Below are 27366 nucleotides of genomic sequence, written 5' to 3'. Positions count from 1 at the left end.
ATTTACAAAAAATTGTATTTTGACCCCTTTGTTCTATTTTTAGTAACAACAGCAATGTTTTGTCATCAATCAAAAATTGAAAACAGTCATTTCATGCAGGATACCATAAAAATAGTAATACCAACTTTCATTAAATTGTGTACAATAGATTCTGAGGAGAAGATTTTTGAAAGTAAAAACAGCAAAAAATGTCCAAAAAGGGCAATAACTCCAACTTGGGTCAAGAGATCTTCAATAAAAATACATCACAGATAGATCTCATCGTGGTGAAAAGTTTTACCTGATGTCAGAACTTGCCATGTTTCTTCACTAATCAAAAATCCAAAAGATTATTGAGTTTAGGAAACTCTAAAAAACAGTAATACCAACTTTCATTGAATTCTGTACTGTAGTTTCTGAGAAGATTTTTGAAAGTAATAACATAAAAAACAGCAAAAAATATCCAAAAAGGGCAATAACTCCAACATGGGTCAACAGATTTGCACCAAAATTATATCAAAGATAGATCTCTTCATGGTGAACTCTTTTACCTTATGTCATTATTTGCTTAAAACTCACATTTTCGAGATATATGCAAAAAACTGCTGTCTGACCCCTATGTTCTATTTTTAGTAACAGCAGCCATGTTTTTCAACAGATCAAAAATCCAAACATTCATTTTGTGCAGGATACTTTAAGGAACAATCATAATAGGTTTCATCCAAATCCATTGTAGTTTCAGAGGAAAACATGTTCCAAGAACCAAGATGACGACGGACACCAAGTGATAGCAATAGCTCACATGACCTATGGCCCGGTGAGCTAAAAAGTTGACTTTTGTAAGTGTTATCCATACTTGTATCCCCTCAACTCCAAAACAGTTAGATAAGACTACTCTATTAATTTTTTTCATTCAAATCTGAATTTCTAAAAAAAAAAAAAAAAAAAGATTGACATCAGATCATAATATCAACAATAAGCTTATTCTATCAATTATAATCAATGATAACACATATTTTCCTTCTTTTAGCCCCTTATTTACAAAAGGGATGAGGCAAAAACCTCCAAAACTATAGGGCCCTCTACCATGTCCCTAAGAATGTGTTAAAATTTCAAAAAACATGTTCTTTATGGTAAAACAAAACAAAATTTTCGTTTTTTTATTTTATTGCAGTCTATTTGTTATTATTATTTTCAGTGTTGTTTCTAATCATAAATGCATTTTGGAAAGTAAAAACAGTATATTTTTAAATATAATTTTATAAGTTTGTCACATAAATTTTATATTTTTAGATTATTTAATTAACATTATCACTCTTACTGAATAGTAATAATTAAACTAAAAATTCTTTTACATTTTATCATGAATAATTTTTTCAACGCATTGCACCAATATTTGCGATATTTTTCCTGTGCATTTTTTTCCTATTGAAATTGTGACTATATTTCCTGCGACTTTTCTTCTGTTTACCATATATTAGAGGGAGAAGTCACTTGTAGTAATCTACATAGAACACTGTCATTGCATTCTGGCTGTTTATAAACAGATTTTCTCAAATGTCTCTGTTGAAAATAGGGTAACTTTGATAAGAGTGTTTGCAAAAACCAATGGATGGATTTAGATGAGTGGTGTACCAAATTAAAGATAGAAATTTGGAGAATAATAAGAAAAGTATTGGAAATAAGAAGAATATAAATATTTTCCAGTTCAAAATAAGCTTTTTATAGACAAATTTCCAAATTCATTTTTTCAAATTCATAAAGGATGATTTGTCATTGAGTGTTTGTGAAAACAATTGCATCTATTAAAATAAAATACCAAATAAAAGAGAAAAATCTGCTTAATGGCAATGATTATTTTTGACAAATTAGCTTTGAATAACATTAAAATAATGACTAATTGAATGTTCCTATGTCTTTAGACAGAAATATCAAAATTTCTATTTTCAAAAACTATACTCCATTTAGAGTTAATCATTGCCTGTTTGTTTAACCTTTTGAATGTACTACCAATTCAAAGATTAAAGGAACCTCTTTAAAAATGAGACAACTAGTAAACAGTTAGAAGTTGACCCCTTTCATTAATTTTCCTAGGGGCAATTACTAATAATTAAAAAGTAATTTTTGATTTTTACAGAGTATTTTTGACATTTTTCATTATTTTGGGGTTTTGAGAAAACACCCTTCCTCAGTATTTTCATTCATTATCAATTTGTTAATTATATAATATATTTAGCTAAAATCCTGATAATTTCTCTTCCATCCCAGTATGTATAAGTCATGCAGTATGTAAACCCTATAGCTTTAAGTTTACCCAGTATAATAACTGGGAAGGCACAGTTATTTCTGTACATTATACTAACTTTGTTAGAAGTGACTATTCCCTGTAATATAAAGTCTCTGTACCATTATATAACCAAAAACAAAATTGGTGACCATAAAAGACTCATAACATATATGAACCTGTGTCACCTTCACATGTATGTTTTCCAAATATGCATGAACACCAATTATGAAATTATGATAGAATATATTTATGAAAAAATGACAAAGCTTGAAAATTTTGGTCCTCTTCATAGGTATCTTTTTTTTTAAAATTATGTACAAGTATCTCCAGTGTACATGATATGTAGTTTTAATTTGTATTATGATCTAAGTTCCCCATTGGTGTTTGTCTTGTGGTTTTAAGAGGCTGTCTATGTAAAAATCAGGCAGATCCTATGGTATGGGTGGCACAGGATAATTTTATCCCACTGAATTTTTGTTTCAATGTAATGGATAGGTCACACGTATGTCAATTAATATAAAGTTTGTTTTAAATCGACAATGGATGGCAATAAAATATATTTTAAGTTCCCTAGCAAAGCAACCAAATTTTGCTCAAATCAAAGAGTCTTTCAATGAATTTATGTGCTTTCTATGTAATTTATTTCTCTTCAATCGTTGCAATTAATTAAAAACCCCACATTCAAAAATGAGAAAGGATGCATTTGTGATATGAAATGGGTGTTAAATTTTTTAAAACAAAACTTAACATGTGCCATCCACTGCCTGGTTTTTGCATGGACACCCTCTTAAGTGTTGTTAAACACAACATACCCACGACCAGGCAAAGTTTTACAGTCTAATACTCTGCCTTCCACCATACCATTAGGATCTCCTTTCAGGTCTAATACCTCAGCTAATGTTATCACAGCTTCTTGTAACTGTTGTAGGTTGGTCCCCTAAAACATATCTAATGCCATGTATTTCTATAAATAATCAATGATGGCATTAAGTTTATACTATAGTATGTTGTTTGAGTGATATAAGTTATTTGATATATGAAGGGGTATATCAATTTCTTTTTTTTCTGCCACTGTAATCAATATAAATCTCTGAATAAATTGCTTAGCAGTATGCAGTATGATTTCACTACAGACATTGAACAGTTCCATTCAACTGAGATAAAGTTCTGAATTTGGATTGTAGTTAAACATTTGACACTGGTTAAGAATTTGACATGATTGGAAATGGTCCCTCATTGACCCCTAAACTGTTCATGTATCAACTGCCAAATCCTTAAGAGACATGGTACTTAGTGATACAATTTCACAGAGATCCATTGAGGACCTTTGATTCCAAATTTGAAAAATTCCTAGACCTATTACATATACTCATGAAAGCTAATTTGATCCTCTGCTATAAACTGATTAATACCAAGAAATCAAGAAAATCTGGTCACTTTTGGCCCCCTTATACATAAACAGTTCATGTCAAAACTTCCAATATCAGTCCCAGCTTTTCTTTAGTGATATGGCACATTTTGGTGCAATTTCAAAAAAATGCTTCACAATTAGTTCCACAGTTTATAAAGTGCCTATTTTGGCTCCTCATTCCTATTCAGTTCAATTCATAAACCAATAAATCAATCAAAACATTTCTTTTATGGTATAAAACCTGATACAATTTCATTGAGACCTATACACTTTTACTCCTGCTATAGTTTGGAAACCTGAAAATTCTGAACACTTCAGGTCAAAATTCCAAAAATCAAACCTAGTCTGATATCATAGAGATCCCCACACTTATACTTGTATTAAAAAGTTTAATTTAATGAAGCACTATTTTTGGGCACCTTCTGACTCCAAATTCCTCAACTGTAGGGGCAAATTTCCCCAAATCAATACCCAAATCAATTGTGGTTTTATAAAGATCCACTCACTACTATTCAAGTTATTGCACAAAAACGAAGTGTCTATGGTCTGATGACAGGGCCATACCATTGTACAAACATAAAAATCTGGGGTCATATAAAAAGGACTGTTTGGTTTTTATTGGATATTATTAGGGCACTAACAAAAGAGTATTCCAGAGCCCAGAAAAAAAATTAAATTCAATTAAAGGTGAAAGAAATTCTGCTTTAAGGGTACTTTATCAAAGATATTTGCCTTTGATTCCTATAGCTTAAAAACCATTAGAGATACCTGAAATCCACCTGAAAATCACAGGCAGGGATTTTCATCAAGAACCCAATGAACACAGATTTTCAAAATACGACAAAAAATATAAAGCATATTTTTTTGGCGCAGCTCCCTTTGGCCCCTTACAACTAGACCACTGTAAGAGATATTGGAAGATGCAGTCAGGGACTTTCATGAGGAATCTTATAAAAACTGAATGATTTTGTGCATATGTACAATTACAGCACACTGAATTGACATAAAACCAAAATCTGACGGGGCTTAAGATCATGGGAAAATTTAAGGTTCTCCCTAGCATTATACCAGGAAACTGGAAAAGTCACATTTACTAAGAAACTGGAAAAGTCACTTAGACACTAACGATATTCCTTGTTGTATATCAGAATGTGTTGACAAACCCTCCATAAAAAACCCTGAACTGTAATGAAAAAGTTGCACTTAAAAGATTTGTGGATAGAAGAATGGAATAGTTTGTAGAGGTATAACATGTTTACTTTTGGAACATAACAAGGATTTGCATTATTTCATAATATGATCACACTGTTGATTTGCAACTGATTGCAACATCTAAAGTTGTATTCAGATACTCTGTGTATTAAGTAATAATACACAATAGGCAATTTCCACATCAATCTACATACCTTAAGGGCTGAAATAGGAATGCACTGAACTTCTCCACCAAGGCTTTCTGATACTATGCCATACTGTAACAACATTTGCACTGTGTTTTCCTGCATGTTTAAAAAATTAGATAAATGTTTCTGTGTTATTATCTGTTGATATCACAAAAGTCACAGCAATATACTAGATATCATGAGATGGAACACATCTCCATCAGCCTGTTGTAAATAAATTTCTATTGGATAAATTTGGAAAAAAACAAACCTGTTGGTTACAATAGTACCCACATGTCAATTTAAAAAAAAAATTCAAAGATTACAGACAAAGTTAAAAAGCACTAATTTGACCTTGAATCTAAACTTTAAAGCCAAATGCACCAACAATGGTATTCACAATGTTTTGAAAGGGGTCCTTAAACCATCAGTTAGGAGAAGTACGGACACAATATTTAAACGGGATGCAGCTCTTAATTATAAAGTCTCCGAACACGATGTGTCAAGGACTTGTTGTTTTTGCATGGTTTTTTTTTACCAGTGAACTTGTCTGTGTTTTCTCAGAAACTAATGAAGGGATTGGAACATAACTTTCTCAGAAATTTGGTCTCATCCAATAGATGTGCACACCACTAAAAAATTTTAAAAGGAGGGGCACTTTGGCTGAAAAAGGGGATAGGTCAAAATATAGGACATTGCGATATCTCGGAAACCTAGGTGGCCAGGAACTTGGAAATTGGTGTGGTGGTGGAGTTTGATGAGCACCACAATTTAATACAAAAAAAGTAAATCGATATTTTTTGTGTTGCCATGGTAACAAAAAAACAAAACAAAACTTTGGCAGATTTTAGTGACTTTTTCAGATATTTTTTCGTAAATTAAGGAAAAACTACCAGTAACTGAGACATCTTTATCTAACAGATCATAAATATAGAACTATCTAAGCCTGATTAAACGCATATTTTGAAATATCCTAGATAGCTGCCATTTCAAAATGGCCACCGTCCAAAGTAAGGTGCCCCAACTGAAAAAAAAAGGGTTAAATTCATCAAAATTTCATGAAACTTGGTATTTTAGCTTAAGATTACATGCAGATTTCAATATTTTGGGTTCTGAGACCATTGGTGAACATGAGGGGACTTATGTGACTTGCTTGCAAGCACAATTTAAAACTTGTTTAGATTGTGGTATTGTTGAAGCTCCTTTATATTAATTTTGAAATTGTTTCCCAAAACAGTTTCCAAGTTATAACTGAAAAATTGCCCATCATTCAGATTGATGTCCTGTAAAGTGAATGTGAACCTAGACCAAAGTCTTGGAAACATATCAACTGATGAAGGTGAGGCTTCTACATAATTTCAAATAATTTCCAAGGAGAGATGCAAACATACAGAGGTATGGACAGCTGTAAAACTTTATAATGCCCATAAAACCCAACGTTAGAGGGATAAAAAAAACTGACTTAGCTGACAAAGCTACTTTTATTTGTTTAACTTCTAAGAATAGTTCCCCTTGTGATTGCTGAATGGTTTAATACTTGTATCTTATTGTTAATTCATTTTCCCCAGTATGCTTCAAAACACTTGAACTTGTATTCATTTCAAAAACAATACTTACAATATCAGCCCCTGGCTTATCTACCTTATTAATGGCAACAATGACTGGAACTGTAAAAAATTGTTTTGATTAAATAAATATTATACATTTCTTTTGGTTTTAACATCTTATCTTTTTGATCAAATGCTTTTTTTCTCAGTTATTCCTTTAAACATATATACGTACAATTATAGCCTTCTGAGTTCTATAGTATTTATTGCTTCAGAAGAAAATGGGGACGATTTGGTATTTTCTGCCTAATAGTATCACAATTCATACTTTTAACAACTTGTGAGGACTTTTTTGGTAAAAAAAAAATCATCAAAAAATACTCATACTTCCCTAAAAGTCAAAGAAATTTAACTTTACAACTTACTGTTAAAAAACATACTATAAATTTTGTATCATATGACAGATAATTCTACATGTATTACATGTACATCTACAATATGAAATCTGTTATTTTTACTGAAGCTGGTTTTGACATACAGGGATATTTAAGCTATTTTTAATGAGGTAGAAGTACTGGTATATATTTTTACTGAAGCTGGTTTTGACATACAGGGATATTTAAGCTATTTTTAATGAGGTAGAAGTACTGGTATATATTTTTACTGAAGCTGGTTTTGACATACAGGGATATTTAAGCTATTTTTAATGAGGTAGAAGTACTGGTATATATTTTACATGGAACTAAAACACTTGCAATTAATAGTGCAACTTTATTGATATCCACAAAATCTTGGTATTGGAAGATTTAGCATATGTAAACCAGTGTACAGTATACAATGTAAGGAACATATGTAAACCAGTGTACAGTATACAATGTAAGGAACATATGTAAACCACTATACAGTATACAATGTAAGTAACATACTAGTAAAAAACACTGACTAAAACATTTAATTATTTACCATTAGCATTAGTGGCATGCTCAATAGACTCTACAGTCTGAGGCATTATACCATCATCAGCTGCAACAACAAGAATAACTATATCTGTCACAGATGCTCCCCGAGCTCTCATAGCTGAAAATGCAGCATGACCTGGGGTATCTAAAAATGTTATTGTATCTCCAGATTCTAAGTTGACTGAAAAATAATTATAAAATTATACCTAACGGCAAAGTGAGGCTTCATGGTTAGATGTAAAAAAAGATAAATTAACAACTGGTATGTCTAACTAAAACTTTATAAACGAGGAAACAGAAGAAAATAACTTGTCATGTGTAGAAGACGTACTGTAATAACAGAGCCTCATCATGTGTAGCAGAAGTAGTGAAATAACAGAGCCCCATCATGTGTAGCAGAAGTAGTGTAACAACAGAGCTCCATTATGTGTAGCAGAAGTAGTGAAATAACAGAGCCCCATCATGTGTAGCAGAAGTAGTGAAATAACAGAGCCTCATCATGTGTAGCAGATGTAGTGTAACAACAGAGCCTCATCATGTGTAGCAGAAGTAGTGTAATGACAGAGCCTCATCATGTGTAGTAGATGTAGTGTAACAACAGAGCCTCATCATGTGTAGCAGAAGTAGTGTAATGACAGAGCCTCATCATGTGCAGTAGAGGTAGTGTATCAAAGTTTTCTTTTTACAGTCAAACCAGTATTAGCATGCATCTCTACTGATAGGGATACAATTCATAATGGGCAGTCACAAATCTCTGTAGTAAAAACTTTTAAACACAGGTAAATGTTCTAAGGACAAAATATTGTAAACCTCTCAGTAACAAACAGACGATACAAAATAGAAAAGAGAAAGAAAGTGAAATGACAAGCATGAATACATGTAGTAACATGATTGATATGACACGCTTCAATTTCTAATAACTGATTATCATAACTAGCAATATATCCCTGTCATATTAATTTCAGAATATTCATTGATTTTTTTTCTCCCAGGCATAAACTAACAATAATCTATGAGATTTCTTTAATTTAATCAGACTTGCCTGACAAAGAATAATAGGTTCATACACTAGTATCTATTGAAGATCTGGAATTTCTTCCACAAGTGTGAGAAATTCCATCTTTAAGAGTAGAGAGACGAAGAATTTATCAAGAGTAGAAGAAATCCCAGATCTTCAACAGATGATAAGTGTGTTACGGTTTTATATAAACAAAATATTAAGTAGATGCAGCACACATGTCAAAATCTCCAGCATTGCACCAAGATCATAATAAAATCCACATTCTCTTGTGTATCCATTGTCAACATTGATTTCAAACACCAGGATATTTGAACCTCAAATGATCTGCAATTTGCAAATTTTGTAAAGGATTTGACAGTCAGTAAATCAAATATTTTGGGGATGATATTGCCATCGTAAGATTTGTTTGACCAATCTGTCCAATGTATCTGGTACATTTAATGAAATGTAAAGGTAATCAAATTGCTGCTGATATTCCTGTCAGAGGGGAAAATGCTTCAAGTAAACTTCTAAATCTCACGACTTTTTCATTTCACAAAGGCAAAACATTGAAAGTCATTGTTAAGTTGCAGAAACTTTATTTGAAACTTTACAGCTGAACAAATAGCAGTGGGTTTATACTGCTTCTTAGGAAAATGAAGTTACTGATTTTTATTAAAACTTAGAAAAACAAATGAACAGTCCAAGGTGACCCTACAATATTTTATAATTAATTGGCACTATTTTCCTTTAGAGCAAGGAAAGGTGTACAATTATTATTGATAAAATACAAGTTACAAGTCCAAACATACTACAAGTACCAGTACTACAAGTAAAATGCATGAAAACACGACACTTTTATTGAACGACTACCTGTCTTAGAAGGGTCCTATAGTGAGTGCTCTTTCTATTTCTAAAAATGTCAACTTTTAAATACAAAAATGTATACCTTAAGATTGTAAAGTTTTCAATTCAGAATGTTTACCTGAAAAGGCACCAATATGTTGTGTAATTCCTCCAAACTCTTTGGCTGCAACATTAGACTTCCTAAGAGCATCCAATAATGTAGTTTTGCCATGATCCACATGGCCCATGATTGTGACTATTGGGGGTCTCCTTAACAGAGAAGCTGGGTCTGGTGGTGGCCTGTAAATCAAACATGAACATTTTTGGTTTGTTATGGTAACTTTTACTGGATAGATCATAAACAAATAATAAAAAGTAATAAAGGGCTGGGCAATCAGTGCATGATACGCCCATCCCCTTCCAGCTTATCTTTTTACTTAAAATTAATATTTAAGACCCTCCCTCCTCCCCCACAAAAAAAGCAGGCACCCACAATATGCATCAACCAAAATGCAGAATCTGATATAATAGACCAATAGGAAAATAGTTACATTTCTGATGAATCATGTCCAATAACTTAAAAAAATGAAAAATCTGAAATCTGAAAGCAGAAAATGAGTTCACATCAAAGAAAGAAACAACTAACCAAAGTTTTATTGAAATTGCAAGAAGAGTTTTTGAGTTTAAGTCTCAAAAATTGGAGAATCTCCCCCTTTTTGTTCAATGAATAAAGTATTATTAAAAAAAAATTGAAAATTTATAAAGATCAAAACTGAACTTACAATAATAGTAAACAAGATGTTGCACACTAAGTTGTGCTAAGAATACCTCCACTGAACCATTTCAGTCAAAGCTGGGAAACAGAGATACAGTACAAGTCATCGGGCAGAAGAAATATATCAAATATCTAAGCATTCTCTGCCACAGAAGCTGAGAAATCTGTTATGAAAATTTCCATTATGAAGCACCTAGAAAACTACAGTCAATTGGTAAACAGGAAGTAGATGAGCCATAGAACAAGTCATCATGAGAAAGCAATATACCAAATACCTAAGCATTTCCCAAAACTGTTAAGAAAATGTCCATTATGCAGCACCCAAAAAACTACAAATTCAATTGGTAAACAGGAAGTAGATGAGCAATGATCCTGAAAAGAGGAGACGTGAAACAATTCATTACAAGAAAGCAATATACCAAATACCTAAGCATTTCCTCAAGACTAGAAGCTGAGAAATCTGTTACAACAAGTGTAATGAATGGATGTAAGGGCAGATAAGGTGACTGCAATATAGCCCCTACTCAAATGAGTGCGGGTGTAATAAACAATGCATTAAGTTTTATGTAAAAATTGCTGGAAAAGCTCTTGAGTTAAAGTGACTGTCCAGAACTGTTGAAAATCCCACTTTTCCATGAATAAAGTCCCATCACTCAAAAACATAAAGTCAAATATTTATAAATCACAAAAAGGAGCTTACATAAACAGAAATAAACAATTCACCAAAGTTACAAGAAAACTGCTGAAATTGTTTTTCAGACATAGCCTAAAAAACAGGAATTTCCCAACTTGAAAACATATTAACAAAAATTTATAGAATTTGAAATGGTCCTAAATCAATGGAAATAAACATTTCATCAAGTTTCATGAAAATTGTTCGAACCATTTTAAGTCATTGTGCAAAAGCAAAAACATCATTCCATTTTTTGAAAATATAATGTCCTATTACTCAAAAACATAAAATCTGAAATTTATAACAAGAGGCTGTCAAATTGACATAAAACTAAAATTTTTCCACATTGAAATTAGACCTGTAAATGATTAACCGAGGCAAGTTTTAATGAGTGTTCTTATGAAGATTCACATACATTTCCAAATACAAAGGAAAGATGTCTGAAGCCAAACAAAAGAATGAACATTTCATCATAAATGCCTGTACACTTGTTGCATTTTCCTATAACTATTTGATTCTGAATACAATTTGAATAAATCATTACGACAAACAAATCATTTAATCCGATTTGAAAAAATGCATTTGCATTGTGACCTTCACCTAAAGAAGAGGCTCCTAGGCTCGCTCACTTAGTTAAATTTTTGCCTTTCAAAGGCAATGACCTTAACAAGAAGTTGTCTGACAATTTTGACACAATGAAGACTTTTTATAAGGATCATATCATCAATTGAAAGTTTCTTTCTATCCATCATAATTTTTTGCCTTTCAAGGGAGAAAACTCTAACAATGATTCATCCAACAACTTTGATCCCTTGCAGGCCTTTAATAAGGCATTTTTTTTTGTTTTTGGCATTTTCATGTAGATTTTTACATTATCATATTACAAAATTTATATCAAGATTTTCTGCTTTTCATGGACTTCATGGATCTATTTTGCTTGAATTTTTGCTGATTTTGGATGCAGCAGTGCAATTTCTTTTTTTCATTGTGCATATTGAGGGTTATGTCTCATTAGGATTTATTGTTATTCTCACTATGCCTGGGTACTCAACTAAAGGACAAAAACATGTTCAGTCATTGTTAGCTCCTAAAAACCAACTATGCCAGGAGCTAAAGACTCTCAAGCAAACCCACCCAAGCGTGATAATAAAACTCACTCTGATGTGTCTGAAGAAAGTATTGATAATGTGGACATAGCTGCAATACATTCAGATTTAAAGGAATCAAACATGCCATGCAGGACTCAGTGACTAAATAAGATTTAGATAAATTAGTTAAACAAAATGATTTTAAAGCAAATTGTTACAAACATAGTTCAGCAACTATTGTCATCCTTCAAACAATCAATTACTGAGGAATTTAACAGTAAATTGAGAGAGCGAACTGGAAAGTTACAAGACTGTGTAGAATCACTTAATCTAGAAAATGAGAACTTAAAAGAAAGATTGAGACAAAAATGATATCCAGCTTATAACCCTGGAACAGAAATTTGCTGACTGTAATATCAGAAGTACTGATGCACTTAGATCTGCCAATTATAATGAACTCAAGAAAACATAATATTCGTATTGTGAATTTACCAGAAAACAGAAAAGCCTGATGAAAATTTGAGAAATATAGAAACGACAACGACTTGATTATGGAATTTCACAAGATGTGAGAAATTCATAATCAACAAGCTTTGAGTGTAGATTCTGTTTCTCTAATGCCCTAAATATGTCAATAATACCCAAAAATGAAAAGTGCACGAAACATTATGATTCCAATTTGTAGGAAACATGTTGACTTTACACAAATGCAATCATCCCAAACATAAGAAACCAGACAATTTCAAAGGTTTTTCACTTAAAATCTTCTGAGTCCCTTCATAATTCTTATTTACAGTAAGAAAACACCAAAATTATCTCATTTAACTGAAATACAACTACAATAGCAATTGAGGCAATTCAAGATGGAGTCCAAGACAATCAATTTCTAAGCCAATCTAACTCTGAGAACAAAAAATCACTGGTGATGAGAACATTTTTTTCCACAATGGTCATGCGGTATGAAAATTGAAGCAAAATTAGAGAACAGAATTTATCAACCTAGTTAAAAATGACATGTAAGTTGAGTTAGATCCTACAGATGTGGTTGCTACTCACAGAATACCAGGGAAAGATGGTATGGTAAGGCTTGTCTTGGCAAAAGTCAGAAATACCGAGACCAAGATCAACATCATTAGGCAGAAGAAAGGACTTACCAAGAATGTGAAATTCCATGATGACATTACTATGAAAAATCTTGGACTGATGTCACACTTAAATTTTTATGAAGATCTAGATAACATTTGGTTTTACAACTATAGTGTTTATAGAAAACTGAAGGATAGCAAACACCAAAGAAGGTTTGACCTTTTTGACAATTTTAATGAGAAGATTAGAAAGAAGTCTGCTGAGTTAAAATGCAGAAAGTAAGAACTGATATAATGATGAAACTATAATTTTGAAATTTTGATCAAACATCTAGGTGAAAATTATTTATTTAATTAGATGGCAACTTAAATATTTTTGCTTTACTGCCTTGAGTTAATTCAATTATTTTTTAGCCCTTGTCGCCTTAACTCTCCATTTTATTTAGTTCCCATGATACTGTTTTCCTTTAGCAAAATAGCCTGTTTCAGATCATGGAAATGTATGAATAAATCAAGGTACCGGTACATTTGTACAGATGTATATGGTTTTAAGTCCCAATAGACAAGAATATAATGACATTTAAAAAAGAATGTTGCTAAGTTACTGTGTTTATTTTTTCTTATTTACATGTACCAATATTTGTCTATTTTCTTTGTTTGTTTATTTATTTACATGTATTTAATTTTTATTTAATAATGTGTCCTATCAAATATATTTGTAATGTTGATGTTTGTAAACAATAGGAAGATGAATGGGTATGTTCAGTCACTGTAATAATAGATGTGCTGGTGTTTGTATAATGTTTAAAAAAGGTCTTAATTTTGTTATTCATGGTTCTATTACAGATCCAAATGGAAGATGTTTTATTATTGATCTTATTTAGTATGAACACAGCTTATCTTTGGTTTGTTTGTATGGACACAATTATGATGATCCATCATTTTTTTGACAAAATGCAACAGAGATTGTTATCCTTCTCTACTACTAGTATTTTATTATGTGGTGACTGGAATGTTGTCCAAGATTGTAGTCTTGATACTTGTAATATCTTACACAATCGAAATCCACAATGCTACCAAAAGATTGAAAGATTAATCAAGGGAACCAAGGCTATAGCAGTAATCAAAAGAATGTAATTCAGGACCAAAGATCAGACATGGAAAACAGACATACACAACAAAGAACATAAAGTAACTAAAATCACACATACAAAGTAACAAAAGCAAATGAGCAACTTGGACTCCACTAAAAACTGGGAGCATGGACCAGGTGCACCGGTAGGGTAAGCGTCTTCTGCTTTTCTAGAAACACCCGCCGAGTTGCTCATAAAAAAGTCAAGTCTGTGGTAGACGAAAGAGGAAAGGAATGTATCAGTTTTCATGGTGCAGATGGATACACCTTAACGATCCACGAGTTCGTGATGATGACCATAAAACTTCTGTAGTGATGACTTCAATCTTGTAGCAACATAACCTTGTTCAAGAAGCCTATTTGTTAGAATTCTAGCGTGATACAAAAAGTCTGTGTAGTTTCGGCAAGCTCTGGCATAACATATGAGTTGTGATATGAACACTCCATATGCAGGTACTGAAGGGATGTTGCCACAGATGAAAGGAAAGTTGACAATTCTGAATGAAAAGTCATCATGTGTGTCGTAAAGTTTGGCCAATAGTTTTCCTTTACCATTGATTTCAAAGTGTAGGTCAAGATATGAGGCTGACTTCACAGTGTCTGTAGTATTCTTTATCTCAAGTTCTTTGGGGTAGATGTGATGTATCAAATCCCCAAAATTAGGATTGTTTAACGATAATATGTCATCTATATAGCGGAAACTGAGATAAAAGGATCTAGCTAAACGATATTCTTTTTTTCGGATCAGATTACCTATAAAGTCAGCCTCATAAGAGTGAAGGAATAGGTCAGCAAGTAGAGGAGCACAATTTGTTCCCATTGGAATGCCAAATGTTTGTTGAAAAACGTGTCCACCACACAGGACAAATATGTTGTTGATTAAAAATTCCAGCATTTTGTTAACATCTTCTTCTGTATATTTGGAGGATGATTTGGAATTATTTCTTACAAAGTATGAGGAATCTCTACCAAGAACTATATAAGAAATTATTGAAAAGTTAGAATTAGTTGATCCATGGCGAGTCTGCCATCCTAATGAGAAAAAAGTTTGCTTGGCCTCAGCCCACACCTATAAAACAAAGTCGATTCGACTATTTTTTAGTAATTGAAGATATTTTTTCACTTATGAAACACTAAGGTTATTCCTGGTTACAAAACTGATCACTCTGCCATTATTATGTCATTTGCAGCTAGCCTTGTAAAAATGGGAAGGGGGTTTTGAAAATTTAACATCCAACTATTGAGGGATTCAGAATATGTTGCATTAGTTAAAAAGTGTGTAAGAGACAGTTTCTGAGAATTATCTCTCTGGTGACATTACTAATTTGTTTGAAGTTACTTTTCATGCAATGATCAGCTGTTTTTTGAAATCCTGAAGATGAAACTCAGAACTCTGTCAATTACTCAAAGTATAGCTAAAAACAAACAAGCTAGAGGCTACTTGTATTATAGAACAACAGGTCCAAAAAACTGAGCATGTTATGAACATCTCTCCCAGTGTAGAATTGCAAACATTATTGAATGAGAAGAAGTTAGAACTAAAAAATCAGAGGTCTAAAAGTATAGATGGGTTACTTTTATGATCACATGCAAACTGGCATGAAAATGGGGAAAATGCTCTCTATATTTTTGCAAGCTAGAAAAAAAAATCTACAAAAAGACAATAACAAAGTTGATTGATGATCAGGGTATACATATTTCAGAACAGTCAAAACTTCTTCTTGAACAACAGAACTTTTATAAATCCTTGTATTCATGCATACATTCTGGTTGTGGAATTGATTTATTTTTTAAGCATGGTGTTATATTACAAAAGACCAAAGTGACCTTTGTGAGGGTAACATAACATTTAATGAGTGTTCTTTTGAACTAAAACTTATGAAAAAATGGTAAAAGTCCTGGGTCAGATGGATTTACCATTGATTTCTATAAAATTTTCAGGAAAGATTTTGGACCACTTGTGTTTCGATCCATACATTTTGGTTATGAAACAGAAAATTTTTCTGCTTTCCAGAATCAGAGTGTCATCACTATTATTCCTGAAGATAGTAAGGACGGAAGATATATTAAAAATTGTGCCCTATTAGCATGTTAAATACAGACATGAAGATAGCCTCTGCGGCAATTGCAAATTGTTAAAAACTATATTACCCAATATCATAAGTGATACACAGAAAGGTTTTATTAAAGATAGATTAATAGGAGAAAATGCTAGACTTTTATATGATCGAATATCATGTTATGCCAGGATTACTGTTCCTCATTGATCTTGAAAAAACTTTTGATTCGATTGAATGGGTATTTCTAGTTGCAGCATTAAAAAGTTTTAATTTTGGTCCATCAATTAGCAGGGGGTTCAAGACTTTTTTATGTAGATGTCAAAAGCTGTGTAATAAATAATGGTAATATGTCAAGTTTCTTTAATCTTGTCACCTTATCTGTTTATTATAGGTGTTGAACTATTAGCTATTAAACTAAAATCAGATCCAAATATTCATGGTGTTATGATACAAGAGAAAGAAATTTTATTAAGTCAATATGCAGATGATACATTCCTAATGTTAGATGGTAAGGAGAAATCTTTATCAGTCTTTAAATGTATTTGAGTTGTTTTATAAGGCTTCTGGCTTAAAGATGAATGCACCTAAAACCAAAGCCATATGGGTTGGTAGTAAAAAATTTTCTGATCATGTAATATGTTCTGATAAAAACCTTCAATGGTCAGTCTCAAATCTTAAAGTTCTGGGATTAGAATTTTCATTAAATTTAGATGACATGCTTCATATTAATTTTTCTAAGAAAGTTAAGGAAATGTCTGGTATATTGAAGTCAAGGGAATGTAGAAAGCTTACACTCCTTGGTAAGGTTACAGTTATTAAAACTCTTGCACTTCAGAGATTATACATTTGTTGACAGCCTTACCAAATTTGTATAAAATAGTATAAATGGGATTAATTCTTTATTTTTTCACTTTATTTGGAATGGCTAATCAGAGAGAATCAAGCAAAATACACTCACTGGAGATCTCAAGCAAGGAGGATTGAACATGGTTCATTTGCTTATTATCTAAAAATTGGTTGGTTACATAGTGTACTACAAGATACAGGAGGGACATGGCAGTTACCTTCTGAATTAAAAATGTTTGGAGGTGAAAGAGTTTTTTCTCTACAAAAGGAAAAGTTGAAACAGTTGTCAACTTCTATTCAAAATCCTTTTTGGAGAGATGTATTTTTGTCAATGCACAAAGTGAAGCCAGTTTTTAAGACATGTACAAGAGAAATTCTTTCTCTAGATATTTTGAACTTTGTACCTTTGCCAGATTTTATGTTATATGACAGTTGGAAGCACCACGGTGTTCAAGTTTTAAAGGATATAATAAACTCTGAAAATAATAGATTTTTCACATTTCAAGAGTTCAAAAACAAAAATTTAACTAAAAACTTTTTGAGCTACTATAGTATTCTATCACAGATTCCTATGAGTATTACGATTTTGTTAAAGAGCAGTGCAATGAGAATACTTTTGTTAATATTTTTGTAACCAACACATTTCTTGAACAGCTTCTTCAAGTTAAAAAACCCAAGTTTTTATACAGTCATCTTATAAGTAACATATTTTGTCTAGACAATAGAAAATTTTTGAAGTAGGAAGAACTTTTAGAATCAGAAACTGTAGACTGGCAAACATACTTCATTTTAACAAAAACATGTTGTTCTGACAGTTATCTGAGAAGTTTTCAATACAAACTACTACATCGTATTATTCCTACAAATTCCTTCTTACACAAAATCAAGCTAAAGCCAAGCAATCTGTGTTCTTTTTGTTAACTAGATGAAGAAACCATTGAACATTTATTTAATGATTGTCATATCACAAAACATTTCTAGTCATCATTTTTGCATCAAATACATTTGTACAACAGAGACTTTGGATTTACTATGCAGCAAGTACAATTAGACTTTCCTTCAGAAGATTTATTTTCTAATTTGTTGTTTATAATTGCAAAAAACTATCTATATAGATGTAAATTAAAAATGTGAGAATGGAAATAGAATATACTTAACTCTTTTTTTTCATGTTATTAGTAAATATGTTATATGTATCTACAAAATGTCTGTATGTCAGTGATAATTTCTCCTTTAAGAGCTCCCTGTACACCATAGTCAGATGGTGATGTAAAGGAATTGTGTAAAATCCTGACTACTAAAAAACAAATAAAAAATAAAAAAATATAAATTGCTCTGCAGGGTGCAGCTAAATAAAACTCTGAACAGGCATGCATGGACTCATCATTTGAGCTTGATTGCAATTAAATTTTTGATAGAAAATAATAATTTGAATCAAAGTCCTCTTTGTCCTAATCAGTTCACAACAAATAAAATCAATTTCTTTTGTAGTATGGTACCTTGTCGTACAATTTCAATTTCAAAGAAATCCATTCACTTTTGCTAAAGTTAATGTTTAGACATCAGTTAAATTATTTGTCCCCTTAATTCTTCAGTGGTTCAAGACACAATCCCCTAATTCAATTCCTACCTTCTTTTTGTAATCAATCCCAGACTTCCTTTTGTGATATGACATTATGTGGTACAATTTCAAAGAAATCCACTCACTTTTGCTAAAGTTAATGTTTAGATGTCAATTGAAGTATTTTTGACCCCTCAGTGGTTCAAGTCAACTCAAGAAATATCTAGGAAAGACAACTACAACAGTATGATAACAATTATTTTGGATTGTATATAAAGATTACTGTCTTATTGTCTGTTGCTGGTTTTCCAGTCCACCAATCTGTAAAACTGGATTTGGTACAACCTTTGTTCTATAGCCAAGAATTTTGATAGCATTTTCTATAGTCTTTAGATCTGCAACTAAACAAAAAATCAATTAGTTAACTATTCAACATTTGTTTGAAACTGATAAAAAACAAGCGTTTTAACTTGATTAATAATTGTAGTTAGTTGAAATGTTAAATTTGTAACCTACATTCTAACTATAATTGAATAAAAGCAGACACTGAAACTAGATATAATGAATGTCATTAGCTGAAATAATCTCATGTTAGTACAATATTTAAAACTGTTCAAACCCCCAAATTAGAGTGATGTTTTGGTTCATTTTAGACAAGTAAGTGTCAAAAATACTTTGAAACAGTTATCAAAGAACTTCAAAAGATATCTGTTTAGGACAGGTTTTAATTTCTAACTCCACCTCTGAAAAAAAACAGCCTATCCCTGCCCTATTTTAGCATGTGAAGACCATGCATTTCTTATACACAGTCAGCATTTTATACCCAGTTCTAATTTTAGTAATAACCAGTCAAGCTTTTAAGTTTCCCCTGAAAACAAATACCATATTCTTCCGTGAATACCACACACTTTTTTCAACATTTTCTTTGTTCCAGGAGGGTGCACGGTAAACACAAAACCAATGAGTTTCTAGATTTTTTCATGGAGATATAATTTTCGGGGAACAGAACCAAAGTTGTCATCAAAAGACAACATCAAGCCATTTTGTATTTTTTTCTGTGAAATAGACAAATAGTGTTACTGCTCTTTAATAGTTATTTCATCCATCAAAGCCGTTTTCCTGCATTTCATAATTTGTATGAAAAACCATGACTAGCTTCTTATTTTTCTCGCTAAACACGCCGTCCTAATTATAACTTCTTCACATGTTTGCAGTTGAGCATCAAATACATACTAACAGGAGTGCCAACTTGTCCTCGGGCCCATTGTTATTTAATTATCAAATAACAAAAGATCAATTCAAAATGTGAAAACAAATGTCCATTATCTTTTAATCCACTTGATGAAGATGTCAGATATCAATACACAAGCTTGGCAAATTAAAACATTTTTTTTTATAAACAGTCAGACTTGACGTCATTGTTTTAGTAAAATAATACCCGATTTGCATACAAACTGGAAATGTGAATATTTTAAATAACTTGTTGAATGGATCAACACATTGCTGTATATGACCAGATATGTACAGGAAATTTACTGTGGTCAGTAGGTTTTATAGCTGATGAGACTACTACTCATTAGGGTTAATTATGTTCCGGGTCATGAAATGACATGTAACTAATAATCCAGTGTCTGGTTTAAACAGGTTTCATTGTAGAAACTTTTGTCAATTGTTTTCTTATAAATTCTTTATAACAAAAAGTTTATAGGCTGATCCATAAATTAGTCATTTTATTTAGGATGCCAGGATCCATTATAGGATTAAACACAGTTTTTCCTGAATGTACCGATATGTAAAATCGGACCATTCACCCCAAAACAAATTAAAGTCCAAAGGACTTTTACGTCAGGCTTGTGAGTGAATGGTCAGATTTTACACATTCAAAATTCCTGGAAAAAGACATAAGACATACTACCTTTACTGTTTTTATTGTAGTAAGTGTTACTGGACAAATCCAAGGCATCAAGAACTTTTTCTGAAAATAAAAAAAATAAACAAACACTTGAAATTCAGGGTTTAATGAATTTATTTATTATTCCTCATTGTATCTTAGACTAAAGTCCCTCCTTATGACCAAATTTACACATATTTGCATAATGCAAATTCATCCGTGTAAACAAATTTACTCGTGTGTAAATATGCACAATATGTAAATTTGTACTTGGTCCAGACCAAGAGCAAATTTACTTTTGTACTTGTGATAATGTCTTTGGGTGAGTATTTTCTAAACTGATTTGCATTTGCATTTTAGCAAAATCTACATTTCTTTGTTTTTCAACTAATATCTGCACAGATAAGAACAAAAAAGATTCCATTGGCCCCATTAGTAGTCTGAACTTGTAACTACAGCATATTAGTTACTTAAACTGCTAATGGTAAGAAAATCTTGGTGGAAAAATGATGTGTTAATAACTGAATCTTTTCCTTTTAAAGTTTTTGTGGTGCAACTTTTTTTATCTTATTTTTTTTATGTGGTTACCAATTTCATTTTTTAAATCTAGAACCAATTTATTCCAATATCTAGATATTCTTTGAAGTATGGCAGTTTCACAGGCTACTGCTACAGCACATGGCTGCTAGGGACAAGACCAGGGAACTTTCCCAAATAGTGCCAAGCTATATCAAAGCCACCACAGCAGAGACTGTTTAAGCTATGTTGAGGCTATCATAATGAAAAGTATGTAATTGTAGACACATGTGCAAATTTTCATCATGAGAATGGGGCTTATAACATACATATAAGTTATTTTTTTCAATTATCATGTGAGGTTCCCAGAAGTAAGAAATATTCTATCAGTAATGTATAAAAGTTTGTTTTAGAAACAAAAGATTTCTTTAGTTATCAATGATTTAGTGTTTCCTTAGAAGGATTATATAGTAGCTGAAGCAAGGATTCTTGTAAATATTACCTAAATCCCTATCTGTAGCTGAAGCAAGGGCTTTCACAGACATATTCTTGTATACAGGAATCACAGATTTCTGCTTTTTATTCTGATGAACCTGAAGCTTCTTTCCTGCCTAATTATAAAGTGTATATTTTTATTGAAACTGAAAAGAACAGATATGACACAAAACTTGAACCAGCATCAACCTAGAGGAAATACCATACATTGATATAAACATGAAGTTAATCAATATGGCTACAGAGAAAAGTTTGAGCAAGTATGGACACTATAGCAAAGTTTGATACATCTATGAATTGAACTGTCATTAATTATTTTACATTGCATAGGTTTCTGGTATAAAATGAATGTGATCATAGAACTCAACTACAGTAGAGGTTATAAAGAACTAGAATCACTCACCTGGAAAAAATAGAAAGCTTATAGCCATATTACATTGTACTCAATCAAACTGAACTAAAGTCCATGATATAGAGACCCCTCATTACATTATACCTGTTATACTAATAGCATTATTAATTGGATGGAGTGAGTAATCAATATATAATGAGTGCCGAAGAACACTTGGATTTAACGAGTGTGCAGAACTTGATCTGCGTACAAGTTAAATCTTATTGCATTCTTGGCATGATGGATCATATTTTGGTTATTCCTGATAACCATTTGATTATCCTATTTATTATATAGATTTCCTTGATTATTCGTTGCTATTTTCAACATAAATTTTAAATTTTGTGAATGGCGGATTGATATCAAAGTTGTGACGTTTTGGCGGGAGAAAGTCCGAGAATGAAATTACAGAATTTATTTCACAGTGTGAATTATCAAAATTTATTACACTGGGAACATTCGATAAAATACTGCTATCTATATAATAAATGTATATTATGAATCAAAGTGCAATTAACACTGGAGGTTTTTGATAGCATTAACAAACTTTCAAAGATTACATGATGTAAAATAAGACTGTAATCATACATTTGTGTTTCCCCCATCAATAGAACTTTTTTATTCTAATATGTAAAAACTGAAAGTCAATCTTAACTTCTGATTTATGAAGTATAAACTGCTTTCAGTAGTTAAACAGTATCCAACTTCACACACATTTACAAATTTTGTCCCATTCTGTCTTTCTCCATAATTTTTAAACCAGTCAAAATTAATTTGCATTTACATTCAAAAACTATTTTCCATGAGTATTTACCCTACCAGAGACCTATAATTAAAGAGATAAGAAACTTGTTAATTAGCCAGTTTATCAATAAAATTATCATATGGTGGAAAACAAGAGTCCCTAACCTTTCCACTTATTTATCAAACTCCTTTTCCCCCTTTTGTTGAAATGATCTGAAATAAATTGTAGTCAAATATCTTTCAAAACAAAAAACAAAAAAAAAATTTGTGATAGGTTAATGCGAAAATAATAAATTTAATTTTGAATTATTTTCATTTTTGTAAAAATCAATGGGTAGGTAACTAGTGTTCAATACTTCTTTTTTGTTTGTTTTGGTAGAAAGAAAAATGTGGTATGAACATGAAGCTAAGGTTTTATTTCAATATTTGCAATACTTCTTTAGTCTTGATTATTTAAAGTCAAATTGTCACTGTCAATTAATTATGAGATCTCGTTCCCTGCCACATGATAATGTGCGATTTCAGTAAGTTGCAAATCTCTTTATTTACAAATCCTACACTGTAATTACACTCAAATAAAACCAACTTTACCTTAAGAAAATAATTTCCTTGATGAACATAAGATTTTTCAAAACAAGACACTTTTTTATCAATTTAAACTTTCCCACTTTCTTACATGGCTCAAATCACTACTCTTCACTTCCTGTTTATTAATCAAAAAATATTACTGATAGGATAAAGATTTTGACAGGTGATTGTGTTAAATGAAAAATGCTTAAATCATTCGATGTTTCTTGACAATTTTGCAAGAACTTAATCATCTAAATGAATTTTATTACTAAATATCATTCCAGGCCAAAAAGGACTCCCTTAAATCTTTAGTTGATTTGAAAACTATATCTTAATTTTATTTTGCTGAAATAATAGAATATCATTAAGCTGAAAAAATGCCAGAAATATATCTATTGGTTATAAATGAGTTATTGAATGATATAAAAGGAATTACATTTGGACTATATTTTCATGTAGAGTTCAGAGACGGTAGGGAAGTTCCAGGCATGGACCAACGATATAAGATATTTTGATCCTAAAGGATAAAAAAACCAAAAAGGTCACTATGTTAGCTGTAAATGTCACTTTAGCAGAGAGACGTTAGCTGTAAATGTCATTTTAGCAGCAAGATGTTAGCTGTAAATGTCATTTTAGTCTGCCAAGGATAATAATTCCTACTAAGGACTGGCTGACATACAAATTCATCCAAAGATACTTGTAGACCTCAGTCATTAATTCAAAGTAATATTTCTAACGTTAAGGTTTCCAAGATATTGGCTAATAAAATGCTTCACAGGGTGTAGTTAGATTTTACTGCAGAAGTCTACTCCAAATTATGGAGTTGGACACAAATTCATTCTTGATACAGTTTTTAATTTATTTTTTAATTTTAAAGAGTTTATTTGTGCACTACTGTTACACTACTTGGTAGTTTGTTACATTGTATTTATATGATCATGATTATTTATGTGTTTAACATTTCATATCTTCTATATCATTTCTGTCATGTCAATTGACTAATATGCTTTATAGTATTTGGTATACATGTACTAAAGAATAGAAGTAAACAGAAACTTGGATTGTGGTTTAATATTTAACAAGATTCCAACTAATATGAAAGTGGTAACTGAATTTCAAAATTTGCAGACATAAGACCCCTTTTGACCTGAATTCCTAAACACAAGGTTCATAAACCTTCTTTTAGTGATATGCAACCTAGTAGTACAATGTTATGGACATCCATATAAGTTAATGTCAGGTAACCACAGAAATGCTTGTTTTCTAATCCCTTTTGGCCCATAATTCCTAAAAATCAATCCCAGTCTGATTTTGGCGCTATGGAACCTTATGATACAATATCATGAAGTATATACTTAAGTTGTATTGTTATCATTTATAAAATGCTTGATCCTGATCTCCTTTTCGACCATCTTTCTAAATAATAAGGATTATAACTTCATATATCAATCAAAACCTTCATTCTGTGGTATGGAATACAATGGTATAATTTCAGAGATCTATATTTTACTGACACACATTTTGAAACAAGAAGAATAGTTGTGTTGTGTCAGCACCTTATTCCTTAACAGTTCAGGTCATAAAGTCTACCTTTGTCTAACCTATGTGGTATAGACTATAAGATTGATTTATCTGGTGTAATGTCATGAAATACTTGTTTTTGGACCTTAACTCTAAAATGGTTGTGGCCATAATCCCCAATATCAACACTAAATTTCCTTATGTGATTTGAATCCTTGTTGTCAATCTTATTATGAAAGTTAGTGCATGGCAACCATTTGTTTACAAACAATAAAACAGACAACAACAGTGTCATAATAGGACTGCAAAATTTTGGTCCAGCTTCTCAGGAAAATCTAAGTTGCATGCAGTATTCTCCTCAATATAGTACTGTGCTTTGAAGTCCTATAATTTTTAGCACTGTACTTACTGACATTTACTTTTGTTTACATATACTAAGGACATTGTTATGGTATTTTAAAAATGCTGCTGTGCCAGTGAGCACGTGTTGTATGTATTTCAGTCATAATGGGATCACTGAGTCTGTGCAAGCTCTATGGGCCACTAGATTTACACAATCAATCAATTTCATTTAAAGAGGTCATTGTGAAGGAAAATTCTGTGGTGTTACAAAATATTTCAATCATTTTTTCTCCCAATAATTTAGTGTCTAAACACAAAAAGAAACCAACTAAAAAAAATCTTTCCTAAAAGGTTGTCATATAGTATTTCAGTACAGAATCATTAGTTCGCTGTTTATGTGAGATGCAGAAATATATAAGATATTAAAATCTCAGTTGGAATGCCTACAATATGAATACCTTGCCATTTCTTGTTCTGTACTCTGATGATAATTTCATCTGTATATTGTTAGCTGACACCTACAAAGGTAAAATAATCATAACTGCAATAACTTGTTAGATTTTATTTATTTAAATTTCTTTTTAAGTAGATGTTGGGAAAATGTCAGATAAAAACAAATATATAGTCTTTCATTTGTAAGTTTATGTACCAAATCATAAACATGTCCAAAACCATCAATAAGGAGGGTATTTAATAAAGTCCCTGCCATCAATCAATTAATCAAGCCAGACATCTATCCCATGGTGATTAAGTCTATAATGCTGACTTGATTTTGATATTACAGTCCTTGAACCAATCCGTGCAACGATTAGATGAATCGATAACCCATGACTGGTGACCGATCTGATTGCAGTTTTGTCATGTAAATGACGGATGATCTGTTAAAGAAATGAAAGTATAAATTGATGTTGAAATCTATAGCATTATGTCAATATGTGTAAAATTGACAAAGAAAACAACGAAAACTGCAAAATACAGTGACTACTCTGTGGTCACGTGATGCAGTCACCAGTTTAAGGGTGCACTACACAGTTACATTAAGGCGCAGTTTCGCATACCAAGTTACCCTGGTCAAATTTTGTAAAACTTTAAATTAAAAGTTGAATTTTGGTGGATATATTGTTTTAATGTATTAAGCATTTATACATAGATAGATGTAATAGATGTAATTGTTTAAATGAAGAATGGTATCAGGAAAGTTTCAGTCCCTTGCCGTATTAGGTTCTCTCCTCAGCATCAGATGGCTGATTTTCAAAATACCATATTTCGCACAAACTTTTGGAACTAAAATTGTGAGAGAATGAATCGATAAGGGTCTTATTATTTTTACCTTTTTTCCACCTACTCCATGCATGCTTTCATCCTGTGGTAGTGTTTAAGTGCCTGATATTTTATAAATCATAGTAATTGGCTGTTAGTTTTGGAAAGGCACCCCTGATTTGTACTAAAACTCAGAAATATTTTTTTCAGTATGTTACCATGGCTACTGGATTTTATAACAATAATCACTAAATTACTTATAAATGACTTGAACCTCCACACACCAAGGATTTCAAAAATATGCATTTTTTTATGACAAAACACTAGAAATTTCTGTGCGGACTGCCTCAAAACATCTTTATTTCAACAAAATGAGACCAAATTCTCAGAAATGACCTAACTGTATTGTACTACCTAATGGATTGGTTTGACGGATTGATGACTGATTGGAAACTGATCGGAGATCGATGACCAATCACAATATTTGTTGCACGGATCAGTTCAGGCAATGTATGACTTGTGCTATAATTTGTCAAAAGGTTTGTTTTATACCAACCAGGTTGATTATCAATTAAACATAAAATTAGGGCTTAGGAGTTAATCCAAGAAAGTGTTAATCAGTGTACTAACACCATCACAAAAGTCAGATATGTGAACCGTGTTTAAATTTATAATTGATATTACAAAAGCAACATAATTGGGGAACTGTATCAAAATTATTAAAACTCCAACTGATATTGTACTCATGTTGACACCCCTAAATTACATAGATCAGTTTCATTCAGTTCATGCCTCTGGTTCATGTTCCTAGACAGTACATTACAGTACAATTTCACAGAAATCCACACAATTCCTTTTGTGGTTTGGTACCTTGTGGTACAATTTCATTATGATCTGTATGCTTATACATATACTTTAGTTCATAACATGCATGAATCTGACTCCTTTTTGGCTGTTTTAAAATTCTATAATGGTTAGAGCCATAACGAATATGATGATTTCCCATAC

The 27366-nt window shown here is 31.6% G+C and overlaps 1 protein-coding gene and 1 pseudogene across 4 annotated transcripts in view; one reads left to right on the top strand and one right to left on the bottom strand.

Annotated features, from left to right (window-relative positions):
* Nucleotides 1–27366, bottom strand: part of LOC148623730 (translation initiation factor IF-2, mitochondrial-like) — a 60995-nt gene that overhangs the window by 18741 nt on the left and 14888 nt on the right. For all 4 annotated transcript variants that reach the window (XM_088565786.1, XM_088565789.1, XM_088565787.1 and 1 more), the window contains 9 exons: nucleotides 25557–25616; nucleotides 21538–21646; nucleotides 20544–20603; nucleotides 18912–19029; nucleotides 9548–9708; nucleotides 7567–7743; nucleotides 6674–6723; nucleotides 5084–5173; nucleotides 3079–3203 (listed from right to left, as the gene is read on the bottom strand). In XM_088565786.1, coding sequence (XP_088421912.1) covers nucleotides 3079–3203; nucleotides 5084–5173; nucleotides 6674–6723; nucleotides 7567–7743; nucleotides 9548–9708; nucleotides 18912–19029; nucleotides 20544–20603; nucleotides 21538–21646; nucleotides 25557–25616 — 950 coding nt within the window. The remainder of the gene's footprint in view (nucleotides 1–3078; nucleotides 3204–5083; nucleotides 5174–6673; nucleotides 6724–7566; nucleotides 7744–9547; nucleotides 9709–18911; nucleotides 19030–20543; nucleotides 20604–21537; nucleotides 21647–25556; nucleotides 25617–27366) is intronic.
* Nucleotides 11892–12456, top strand: LOC148623731 (uncharacterized; annotated as a pseudogene).

This window comes from Perna viridis, chromosome 2, assembly GCF_037379345.1.
Source record: "Perna viridis isolate PV_CMFRI_1.1 ecotype Kerala chromosome 2, ASM3737934v1, whole genome shotgun sequence".
In the NCBI taxonomy this organism is placed as follows: Eukaryota; Metazoa; Mollusca; class Bivalvia; order Mytilida; family Mytilidae; genus Perna; species Perna viridis.
Note: the sequence above shows the minus strand (reverse complement) of the source record. Positions and strands in the feature narration are given on the sequence as shown.